Raw genomic sequence first — 12,339 nt, forward strand, 5'->3', positions numbered from 1 at the left:
CTCCTCGCTGAGCGGTGATGCGCGGGTCCGGGGAGCCAACTCTCGCCAGGAAAAACAACTTTGCTAGTTTGACTGGGACTGGAGCTAATTACTAGTCGACTAATTTTATTGATTTCAAATCCCTTCTAGCAGAGATTTTGCTGTGAGGCTGATCGCCAGAGCGATTAGGACACAAAGCCGCTTAATTTGGAAGTGTTTATCAAGCAGCCTTCTGTCACCTCTGTTTCAAATCAAATTACGGTGGCACTGGTGCCTCTCTCCGCGGCGGCTTGTGCTGACCCAGCTCCAACGGAGGCAGGCGGGGAGCGGGGTCCCCCACGTTTCCCCCGGGGTGGCTTGGGTGCTAGCCGAGGGTTAGGTGGATATGTAACATAAGGATGATGAGCTGCTGGCTGAGGAGTTTTTGTTCCCGGCTGCCACCATGTCCCTGTCCTGCTCTGGCCCGTGGGTGCTACTGCAGCTGCAGAGCTGAATTTGCCACCCAGCTTTCAAAGCCTGGCTGCGGGCACCTTGTGGTCAGTAAACCCTCGAAAAGGGAAGATGTTGTCTTCACGGCAGCTGCGGCAGCTCCCAAACCTTGTCCAGCCACACGAGGGGCTTGGCCTAAATATTTTTAATAGACTTAAAAAAAAAAAAAAAAAAAAAAAAAAGTCTAGCCTAGTCATTTTGATGGGAATCAGATTAGGGAGGGTGCTTTGATGCTGGCAGATTGTGGAGGAAGGGGCGGCCCTGGGGAGGGAAGGGCTCAGCTCAGCTGCAGCTTGAGCAGCGCAGCATCCCCGGCAGCGTCCCCCACTGTCACCCGTGGGGCTGCCGTGACGGTCCCCTTGCGGCGTCCTCCTCCTGACACTGTAGACTCGGCACCTTTGAGTCATTTCAGCCTGCCGGACTGCAGCTTTGCGGCAGCGCGCGTTCTCCTCCAGGCATCCCTTGGTGCAGGATTTAAGAACAAAACCTCTGGATCTTGCTGCGCAAACAGTGTCTGAGAGGTCTCGAGAGCAAAACGTTCTGCTCTGCATCCCTGCGTGTCCTCTGGGTCCAGGGAGACGGCTGCCCGCCCCTTGAGCTCTGCTCACGAGGGAATCGTTAGGGATCGAGGTTGTTTTGAAAAGACCTTGGCTTGGGCGCAGAGGCCACACGTCTGCCTTGGTGCCGTGGGGACCCCGTGGGTGAGGGCTGGAAGCGGGAACTGAGCAGGAGGGACTGTGAGCGGCTGTTGGGTGTGGGGATGGGGCAGAAAACACTACGCCCTCCCTGATGCCTTCTCTTGCTTAAGAGTTGTGTGTTTAAAGTGGTTTTGTTCCTCCTTGGGGGGAACAGCTCCCGGTGCCCTGTGTCACCAGTCACTTGTGTGTATCCTTTTGCCGTGACTCGTTATCGGGTGAAGGGCTTTTTTGCTGAGACTAAAGGTGGACAAATTATTTTTATCCATGCTGAGAGCTTAGGACTGTTCTTGTCTATCAGCTCTTCTTAGCTGAGGCACAAAAATTGTAAGGGGAAAAAAAAAAAATTACTGTCTGACAGCTACATCTTATTCTATTAGTATGTTTTAATTAGAACATGAGCAAGAAATGTGTTATGAATATTCATGATCAGGGTTATTAAAATGTACAATTAATCTGTATGCTTTTTAATAACTATATTAATGGAGAGAGGAGGTAGTTCCTATTTTTGTCTTTTCTGAATTGGAAAGTGTGCCTTAACTTGGTTAGTTGGAAAATAGGTTTATTTTAAAATAAAGTTGGCTCCTGACAGCTGCGTGCACGCACGGGCGTCTCTAAAACTGCACACCCGCCCTGTGCTGGAAGAGGGTTGTAAATGTTGCAAAGCCAAGCACTCAGGAGCTGGGATATGCCAGAATTAAGCTCACTTGTGCAAACACAATTCAGCTGCCTGTCACGTGAGTTTTGACACGATCTCGGTTGGTGACTTGGATTTATGATTTTTTTTTTTGCCCGGGACCGTGTGTGTTTTAACGCAAGAAATCAGTGCCCAGGGGTGAGGCAGATTTGGGGGGCGAGGGAAGTGCCGGCGGGATCTCCATCTCACCGGGAGAGCCCGGCAGCACAGGGGCAGTGCCCGTAGGCAGGGAGCACCTCGCCCGAGGCGCTTCTGCCCGTGCCCTGGGCTCCTGCCTTCGCCTCCCCGAGCTGCTGGGACAAAAGGGTCCGGGTGGGATGCTTGAGCACCCCCGGGGCGAGCACGTGGGGATGCCGGCATGGGGCTGCCTGAGCCCTGTCCCTCTCCCCCCCAGGCTTCCCCGTCTTCTGCTCGTTCCCCTTCCCCTTCCTCCAGCTGGGTCAAGCCCGGCTGCTCGGTGCCAGCGGTGCCCGTGGGAGGGCTGAGCTCGAGGGCAGCACCGGTGAGCACCGCGGGCTGGGGAAGTGGGATGGCGTTTGGTGGTGGCACCGCCTTCTGGGATTTTGTAGTGTGAGTGGAGCAAAACCCTGCTGCCGGGCGCTTTTCCGGAAGCACCTGCCTTTGGCCAAACTTTTGTGTTTTCACAGGGTTGGCAGAGGGCGTTTACTGCCAAAGTTTCGATCCTTGGATACAAAGGGAAGGAAGAGCAGGTTGGCACTGAGTGTAGGACAGGCGCCAGAAGTCGAAAGCAGGCAGTCTGTTTTTTCCTGGCTTCATCCCAGAAATCCCTGAATTCTTTAAAACACCTGCGGGCTGAAAATGGGCGGTTTTTGCCGGCACCTTTCATGCCGGTGGCTGCAGCACAGGGAAGGCGTGAGACCTCTTTTTCCAGCAGACCCTGGGCAGCGGGCTGGCCCGCAGCGGTGCGCTGGCCCGAGCACGTTCAGAGGCAGCTGAGCCTTCGGGGCCGCGTCCAGAGCTGCTCGGGTGGGAGAGTGATAACCTCCCCACCTTGGCAGCCACACGACCATGTGAACGTCAGCGCCTGGAGGGGGAAAAAAAGGCCTTTTTGGGTTTCCCCGGGGGTTGGGGTTGCTGCTGCAGGATCTGGCGGCTGCTGCGCCTGCAGCCCAGTTGCGTGCTGCAGAGCTGATGGGAGGAGGTCAGGGTTTCCCTCCCGGCTCCCACTTGGCTGGTGTGGGGAGGGTGTTGGGGCTCATCCCCCCCAGGGCAGTGAGGGGGAAAGAGGGGTACGCGGGGCTCTCACACGCTCCGGGAGATCAGCTCGTCCCCCCCAGCCTGCCACGGTGCGTGCGTGCCGTCGGCGCGCCCGGGGTGGTTTTGCCTCCTCTTTGGGGAGCGCTGGCGGCACCGCAGCGGGGAAGTAGCTCATGCGGAGGGTTTCTCCACGTCTAGGGGACCCTTGAGCCTCTTGGCCTCAGCTTTTGTCACCTGTACCACCCGCTGTCTCCTCCGCCCTCCTTCCTTGGGGAGGCCTGGCAGTGATTTTTATTTTATTTTGGCAAAAAAGTTAATCCTGGGCTTCCAGGCACCCAAACTCCCTCCAGAGCCCCCCCTGCAGCCTGCCCCTCGGAGCATCCTCTCCTGGTGCAGCCTGCCCTGGGGATGCTCCTCTGGTGCCGGGTGGGTTAGAGACGGGACCGGGTGGTTCTGCGAGAGGGCAGGGTGATTCAGCACCCACAAATTCCCACCCTGTGTGGTGCAGGGATGGGTGTGGGGATCGGGACCCCCCCGTGTCTCAGCTTCCCCTCAGGCTCTGGGGCTCCCCGGGCGCCTCGTGGGGACACCGGCCGCGGCCAAAGCCTGGTTGGTGCCGCCATCCTCGTCCTTCCAGCACGGAGGGGTGAGTTCGCCAAGGATGTCGGAGGCTGCAGGTCCTGCTCATGTCTTCGCCCTGACCGTTGGGGAGCTTGAAAAATACCCGTGAAAGCAAAATGAATAGAAGGAGCATTTCTGCCTCCTGATCTCCGTTGGTGTTTGCAGGGTATGCAGATGAATTACTTTAGAAAAACACATTAGCAAAGCAAAAGTTTATTCTAGGAAGTAGGAGGTGGGAGAATTGGCAGTAATTCTCCCTAGTATCCAAGGTATTATTAGAGGCTTATCCCTGCTCTGCACAGTAATCACATTGGAAATTTTTGATTAGAAAACAAAATCTAAATGAGAATTATGAATATTCATTAGGTGTGGAGATTAATATGCATAATTATGCAAATTAGACAGCAATTAAACACCAATTCTCTGGGGAAATGATTAACACAAAGGCACAGAAATAGAAGGATGTAATTTGAAAGAAGTTTCTGGTTAAATGAACAGTAAGGGGAGCGGAGGAGACAAATACACGGCGTGTTTGCCATAATAATCAGCTTTGCTAAAATGAAATTGGAGTGAGCCCTAGAACCCTGCTCCCCCGCCACGTCCTTGCCCCCGCGAGCAGCCCTGTCCCCGCCACCGTCCTGCGCCTCCGCCGGCACCGCTGCCGCGAGCGGGTTCTCTGCTCCTGAAAGAAAATCTCCTGTAAGGCCCTGCCGGCACCTCGGCTGTTGGCACTTCGCTGGTGTTGGACGAGCGGGTGCAAGGGGGGCAGGCGGTGCCCAGAGAGCCCCCCTGGCGCTGGGGGTGGCACAGGGTGGTGCTGGATGCTGCTGGGAGCCACTACGAGAGGTTTCTTGTGCTGCCCCGTGGCGAGCGTGGCCGTACAGCTGCCACGGTGGGACTGGGGTTTCCGTGGGACGAGGCAGAGGGGCGATGCCATCCGCGCTGCTCGGCCTCCTGCAGATCTGGGGTTCCTCCCCAGCCGAGGTCGCAGTATCGGCGTGGCACCTCCCAAGCCCCCCACCCCGCCCGGCTCCCTCTCGATCCCTGGCTTCACCCCCACGAGCCTTCGAATGGGGAGATGCCAACTGCTGCTCCCCCGCCGGAGCAGAGGAGACAGACCAGCACGGGTGGGAATGCTGCTGCTGAGGCCAGGCGAGGCTCATCTTCTAGGAGAGCTTTCTTCCGTGCAGTCGTGGTACCAGCTTGAACTGCGAGAGCTTTGCTGATGTGACTCCCTGGGCTTTTTTTTTGGTCCCGGTGGAAGTTCACCGTCTCCCCTGGGTGCCTCGTGCTGGTGGCCCACAGCGCGGCCTGGGTGGACCTGGCAGGTGACGAAAGGAGACAATTTCCTACCGCAGTCTGTGTGCAGCCACGCTGCAAAACCATCCTGTTGGGTCCCTTGCTGTTTTGGGTCAGATCCCCTTTGCCAGGGATACAACTGGGAGGGCTAAAGCAGAGATGGGTGGGAGCGTGCTCTGGTCAGCCATGCGGACAGCACACCTGCCTCTGCAGGAGCACGAGGGGACTTAAATAACAGATGCCCTAGAACAACCATGACTGAGCCACAGGTAACATTGCACGCCCAGCAATTCCCATCTGAGGCTCTTCCAGGTCTGGCCACTCTTTTAATCTGCTTGGGTGCAATGAAGAGCAGTTTGTCTTGTGACCTAGCAGCACCACGAACAAAAATTGGGTCCAACTGGAGCATCGGGATGGATGCAATGAGTTTTTATTTCCTAGTTCTCTTCACCATCGGTCTTCAGGGAGAAGAGGTTCATGCGTGTTCTCTGGAATAAAGCGAGTTAAAATACTTGTTCCTCCTCTTCCCACTGTCCTGTGTTTTGAAGCATTTCCAGGCTGTGGTGGGATTTGCTTTGAAGTTTGTGGAATAAACTCCCAGCTGGAGTAGGAAGGTGAGGAGGGAGAGGGGAAGATCGGTCACGCCAAGTGGAAGTGGTTTATTAATGAAAATATTGTTTTGTTTGTAGAAGGAAGAGTTAATTTTGCGAGAACACCTTTGAGGCTTTGCTGATAAAGCAAGAGTAACCTTTGTTCTTCCTGTTTTTCGGTAGGTTTGGATGAAAGACCGGGATCAGGTTCCTGGGGAACGGGAGATCAAAACAGCTCCACATTTGACCAAGGAAGGGTAAGGACAAAGCACAAACACCGAGCTCCAACCAAAATAAATGGGGGCTTTACCGTGGCTTCTCAGCACACGTGTTTGTGGCCAGGTTGGGTCTAACCTGGAACAGCTTTTCTTGCCCCATTTAGGACATTGGTTCTGCTAACCCTGCAGGGGTGACAGTGGGGTGGGGAGAGGGGCCCCCCGCCCCCATCTTCCAGGCTTTGTTACCTTGCGGTCCCCCCTTCACTTCCCAAATCCTCCCCCAGGCCCACACCCCACGTGGGCTCCCCGCGCTGGGCTTTGGCGTGGGGAGAGGGGGGGGGGGGGCTCCTGGCCGTGGGGTGGGAGAGGTCCCTAAATGGGGTCACAGCCGAGAGGGTCGAGGGATCTCGCCTGATGGGCTGTGCCTTTGGCAGAGCTTGCTGGGCGCCCACCACGCACGGCCTGGGGAGCCCGGGGGTCCAACTGGGGCTTTGGGGGCCCTCGGCGGGGATGGAGAGCACAGGAGTCGAGGCTGCAAGAGCTCGTATCTGGGGCCTGAGGAGGGGGAGCGAGAAAAGACAGTAACTGAATTGAAATGGAGTGGTTTTGACAGATGCTCACGTTTTAATGGGTTTGTGTGATTCGTTTTTGCAATGGCTCCTTTCCCTTCCCTTGGGTCAGTGGCAGAGCAGGCGCTGTGGCGTCATTTCTCATTTTTATAGGCCTCCTCCTCGCCCCTTCAGCCCCTGAGTCGGGGAGGGGGCTGCCCGGCTCTCACCTGGTGGGTGCTGAGCCGCCGGGTGAAGGCACAAACTGCCTGGGAGCTGCCAGCATGGGGCAACCCCCCCCGTCCGCCCCGGCTTTGGTGCCGTATTATCCCTTTCCAGTGCCGCGGTCTTGCGGCTGCGCTGCCCTGCTCTCCCCTGACGTGAGGATAAGATCATTTCTGCGCCCTTTTTACAAGGAGCCTTTGACTTTGACCCTTCCTGCTGTGGGGGAGACTGAGCTCTGAAGCCTTGCGTTTTGGCGTTTGGCTCAACATCCCCCACACGCCTGGCAGTAACTCCCACCGTGTTCCTTCAGCAGAGCTATGGTGAAGGCCCCCACTACGGCGAGCACAGGGACCTGCCGTCTCACAGCAGCGTATCTTCATCACCATTCCTGGGAGCTGGACTAGTGGGTAAGCGCCTTTCAGCTGCCTGGTGGGTGTGCGGGCCAAGCCGGGGAAATCTAAGGCAGAATGGGACGTGGTGGTGGGAGCGTTTGCACTGCTTGGTGTCGTCGTTCCCCTCACTGGACCTGCTCCAGAAGGTGTTCACGAAGCTGTGGTTAAAGGAGCTGCTGTCCAGAGGGTCTCATCAGTGCCCGACGTGCATGACAGCCATCGTATTTTCTCTGTGTGATTATTTTTCCTGCTTTACCCTAGCACCCAGGGGCAAGAGCAGAGATTGGTGCCGTCCGTGCTGGCACGGGATGGGGCTGTTTGCTCTTGGGAGCTGGGAATCAAGGGTGGAAAAGCACCGGGAGAGAGGGGGAGAAGAGACGCGGCTCATCGTTAAGGTCTTGCAACAGGCTCGTGGCTGCTTTGCTTTCCAGGCTCGCAGCCCCGGGGCGGTGCAGTTTCTGCAGAGAGCTGGAGGTGCTCCCCTCGCTGCGGTGGGGTTTGGAGGACCCTCTTCTCGTGTCCCGCAAGGCTCCGGCAGCCCCGTCCGGCTCCTCCATCCCCGCTGCATCTGGGCAGCACGAGGAGCTCGCAGGGACCGGCGGGTGCTGTGCGGCCCCAGCCCCACCGGCTGTGATCGTGCACGACGATTTACCCAGTTACCTCTCCCAGCTCGGGGGTGGGAGGAGAGATTAAGAGCAGAAAATACCCATCCTGAAGGGCTTAGAGAGCTCTAGTGGCATTAGGTCAGGAATTGGGGTTAGTCCTCCTCACCTTTGCCCACGCAGTGATGGTTAAAACCCTCCAGCAAGTGTGGAAGGAGCAGTGTCAGGGCAGGGCCTCACAGCTAGCAGTGTTTGCTTGTAGTTTGAAGGATGGGATTAGAGAGAATTGGGTTTGAAACAGAAAATCCCCACCACGATTGGAGGTTCCTCCTGCAGAGTTGGCCAGAAAGGGGAAGAGAGGAGCAGGGTCGTGCTGGGAAGCAAGCAGCCATGCGTTTCTTCTCCTGGCTTGTGTCTGGGGTGAGGGGCTCACTCTCAGCTCCGCTCCCCTCTTTTGCTTCTCTTGCTGTCGGGGCGGGAGACACACGATGTTTAATTGCCCCTTGGGGGGCCCCACACAGGCGTGGAGGAGCATTTCTGAGCAGCTCCCCCCTGCCCCTCTGCAAGGGCGGTTATTCCTTCTCATTTTCTGCCCCAGGAGGATGTAAGCAAAGCAGAAGAGATGTTTCTTAATAAGTCAGGGGAGCCTTGATGCAGTTCAGCAGGGTTTATGGGGGGGGGGTGTGTGCGTGGGGGGGACCCATCCTAACCCGTCCCACGCCTGGGGCCAAGGCAGCCTTGAGAGTTTCCAGCCGAGAAGGAGCTGCCCGAGGAGGAACACGGAGGTTTCCCCTTTGATGTGTGCAGGGAAGACGTGTTTGGCTTCCTCTCAAAGACGGGGCTCCCGGTCTTTGGCAAGCGCCCTGGCACTCCCCGGCAAGGCTGCGAGCCCGACCGGTCCCCAGCACGTGGAGCCTCTGCCGCCCCGGCGGGTGATTTCCACCGGCTGTCTCTGCCGTGGGGGGCGAGCCGCGGGCTCGGGGCCCCCAGGACGGTGGCCACGCACCGTGCCCGAGGCCCAGGTGCTGGCGCAAGGTCTCAGCCGCTGCCCTGGGCAGTTGGATGCAGCACCAGGAGCTCCACCACCAAAACAAGAGCTGGGGGGCCAGGAGAGAGCAGCCAGGAGGGGCAGGGGCTCCTCACATTTCAAAGTCACTTTTGTTCCTAGCATTGAACGTGGCTGAAGTAGAAAACACCAATTCCTGGAGCTGGTTCCAAAATATATAAATAGGTTTTGCTTTGCCTCTGTGCTTGTGTGCTGAGAAGGATGGGCCGAAGGAAGACCATGGGTGAGATTTTGTCTTCCTCTTTACTAAGCTGCTTCTGAAAACCTTTCAAGTGGCAAAATGAGAAGTGGAAGGGAGAAAAAGGAGAGCAGAAAAAAAAAAAATACTGCTTTTGCATACAGTAGTGTAAAAGCAGTGGCAAAGCAGGAGGGAAAGGTGAGTTTTGGAGATGTCAGCTGCCAGTCCCTGGTTTCCAGCAAGGTCCCCCTCAGGGGCAGTGGGCTGGGCAAGCTTGTGTCACTTGTGAATTTTTAAATTGGAGGAGAGGGAAGGAGGAGAGTTAGGATGGACATGTCCAGTGGTACTGGGCAGACAAAAGATGCATGAGGCTATCATCTAAGCCCTTCTCCAAAATCAGAATTTGTATCTCTTTCCCACTTGACCTCTGTTTCTTCAAGGAGGGTCAGCAACTGCTGGAAGAAACATTCCAGGATGAACATGATCTGTGTTGGAAATTACGGACTTGGCCAGCTAGAGAGGAAGGCTGAGATGAAGGGCCCCAAAAAGAAAACGTGCATGTTGGCCTCCCCTGTCGGCACGGGCTCTGAGCGCTGGCCTCTGCTGGCTGCCGCTCGGCCGGGGTGGTGCTGGCCTCCTCGGGGAACCCCTGTCCTCCCTCCAGCTTTTGCGTTTCTCGAGGCAGCGCAGCGCCCCAGAGGCAGGCTGCAGCCAGCCCTCCTCTAACAAAGCGCATTAGCACCCTTCCCGCGTGGAAGGGACGCTTCTGGCCAGGCAGCACTTGTTGGAGAAATGGAGATAAACTGTGATTTTTTTTTTTTTTTTTTTTTGGCTCTAATTTCCACATGTATGTGGCAAATGGAAAGGAGGCCCCACTCAAACCAGCCTTCGGCGGGCCGGGGAACTCCTGCCAGCCTGTGCTTTGAAACAGTGGTCGCGTCCTTTTGAGGGTGGAGACTTCGCCAGCCCTTGGAGGCTGACGGTGGTTTGGGGCTGTGGTGCGCAGGAGGAGGAGGAGCAGGGGGGCAGCTGGGCGCTCCCCTTCCGCATGAGCTGCTTCACCACTCACGCGCTGATCAGACATGAGCAGGGGTGCGAGGAGAGGGATTTGGGAACCGCCGGGTGCAGTGACCGTTTGGATAAAGGAGCAGTGGAACGTGCAAGCCTGTTCATCCAAATTTCTTCCCGACACGTCCCTGCGCTGGGAGCTGGCTTCGCAGGGCTGGCCAGGGAAGCTCTGGCTGCAGGTGGGTCGTCTGGCTCGCGAGCGGCGGTGGTCACGCACGGAAGCAGCGCAGGACATTGGCTTCAGGTGTATTTGCTGGGGGGGGGGGGGGTGGAAAATCGAGAGCAGCGCCAGAGCGGAAAAACTCCATGAGAAAGGCAGGGCTGGAGGGATTTGCATGGCCCAGGAGAGAAGGAGAGTGGGTCTGAGTTGGGGGGGGGGAGCAGGACGCAGCCAGCACATCCTCAAAACCCCTGCAAGGCTGCATCCCTGCCTCTTGTTCCTGCCTGTCTGTCCACGCAGGTCGCTTGTGCCATCGCCCCAGCCCGTGCCCTTGTCCCCCTCTCAGATAAAGCGGGAAGGGAGTGTGGCTCCGCTCCTGGGAAGGAGCTGGGGGAACACGAAGATCTGGTGCAAAGTGCTGGAAGGATTGAATCCCAGAAGGACAGCGTGCCGGCGGCGGGAGGCACCGGCGCGGGCGGCCGGAGGGACGGTTGCCTCTCTGGTCACCCACCAGTAGCCCCGGTCCAACCCACTCGGGATGGTGGCCCTGCAGATCACAGGGTGCCCGCCTAGTCCAAAATGGGTTTGAATTCACGTGGCATGCTTTGAAAGGAAAAGTATTGGTTTCTATTCAGCTGCGACACACCGATGTGGTGTTTGGGGCTTATGGATGTTCTTTAGAGGAACGTGTGACATCCGGCAAGGTGGGAGCTTGGCTTTGGGAGGCACCTGGAGCGTAGAGCAGGAGGAGGGCTGCACTGACAGCGGGTCCTGCAGGTGCTGCTCCCAGAACTGGCCTTCCCCTGCCCTCGGGCTCCCGGAGAGCTGTGGGTGACGCTGCTCATGCACTTTTTGAAGGGGACAGTGCATGGGTGATCTTCAGTCGGATGCTTTCCAAAGCCCAGGTTCCCTCGCCGCCGCAGCTTCAACCCCACAAGTGGCGGGGAAAACCAGAGATGTCTGCAAGAGTAACTGGGTGGGGAGCTCTGGCCTGTATTGCACCGGACAGGATAACCTAAATTTAAAACAAACAAAACAAAAAGTAAGCAAATACGTGAATGGAAATACCACCAAGTGCTCTGAATAAAAACCACCCCAGGCTGCCAGGCAGGGGTTGCTGAACCCGATGGGCAGGGTGCAGTAGCAATGCCTGTGAGTTCCATCACTCCCTCATCCAGGTTTTCAACTTTTGAGCCCTTGGTGCTGCTCCCCAGAGGGTGGGTGACGTCCTGGCAAGGTCTCAGCATCCCGGCTTTGGGTGGGGAGAGGTGACAGGGACGGTCCCTGGCTGCCCGGGGTGGTGCCAGGACACAGCGCCGTGATGAACTGGCTCGTCCCAGAGGGTGAGGGCTTTTCTGTTTGTCTTACATCACCAGTCTTCAAAATCTGCCGCTTTTACGCGTGCATCTTCATTGGGGGCAGGCAGGGGGGATTGCTTAAACAGAGGGGAAACTGATAAACCACAACAGATTCCTTTCTAGCAATTCTTTCTAGTAATTAGCTTCTTTTCAGAGGAGTGTTTCTAATTTTGTGTGTATTGTGAGCTGTTGTGGATTGGGTTCTTCCTGGACAATGGTTTTAATCCGCCCACAGACTGGGTTTGTCACTGCTTCTGGTTTTTTAATTTTTTTTTTTTTTTTTTTTCTCCCCTTTTAATCCCCAGTTATGTTTCCCCCCCCCTCCTTTCTCCCCAGGCTGTATCTCTAATGGCATTACTGGCGCGGGGCCGCGGGGCAGCACGGCGTGGGGGGCTGTGCCCTGGCCGGGGCGGTGGGTGCCAGGGGCTGCACCGGGGCTCTGTTTCAGGGTGCGGGGAGGGGGTGATGTGGGGGGCACCGGTGTGAACTCCCCGTGGGCTGGCAGGAGCGTGGGGCACAGCCCTCGGCAAAGCACCAGCCTTCCTCCCGGCAGGTGCTGGCAAAACCCGTAGGCCGCGTTGAATCGCCTTTTTTTGGCTTATTGTACACATCTGTGAGTGGGGCTTGTCTTGGGGAAAGAAATGGCAAACCCACAAGTTTACTTCAAAGCGTGGTTTGCTCTGGTGGAGGTGAGATGCTGCCATGGTCCTGGGCACGGAGGCCAGACCTTACCGCTGCTGGAGCTGGCGGCAACCTCAGAAAAGGGTTTTTTATTCTGCCACCTTGTCTCTGAGCCCGGCAGCAAACCTGCCTTTGGGAAGGGAGAGCATAAACGTTGCATGGGGGATTCGCTGCAAAAGCCCTGGGTGAAGGCAGGCCTGGGGGAGGCTTCATCTGAGCCCGGCACAGCCAGCTCCTGCAGAGAGAACATGCTGG

General features: G+C 56.9%; 1 protein-coding gene across 22 annotated transcripts in view; it reads left to right on the plus strand.

Annotated features, from left to right (window-relative positions):
* The window catches only part of TCF3 (transcription factor 3), an 81,105-nt gene that overhangs the window by 35,538 nt on the left and 33,228 nt on the right, over positions 1-12,339 (plus strand). For 18 of the 22 annotated variants that reach the window (XM_042794138.1, XM_042794139.1, XM_042794120.1 and 15 more), the window contains exons 4-5: positions 5,772-5,845; positions 6,890-6,986. In XM_042794138.1, coding sequence (XP_042650072.1) covers positions 5,772-5,845; positions 6,890-6,986 — 171 coding nt within the window. The remainder of the gene's footprint in view (positions 1-5,771; positions 5,846-6,889; positions 6,987-12,339) is intronic. The other 4 variants (XM_042794122.1, XM_042794140.1, XM_042794141.1 and 1 more) reach the window with 1 other exon arrangement.

Source organism: Tyto alba, unplaced genomic scaffold (genome assembly GCF_018691265.1).
Source record: "Tyto alba isolate M040663 unplaced genomic scaffold, T.alba_DEE_v4.0 Super-Scaffold_20000042, whole genome shotgun sequence".
NCBI classification, from domain to species: Eukaryota; Metazoa; Chordata; class Aves; order Strigiformes; family Tytonidae; genus Tyto; species Tyto alba.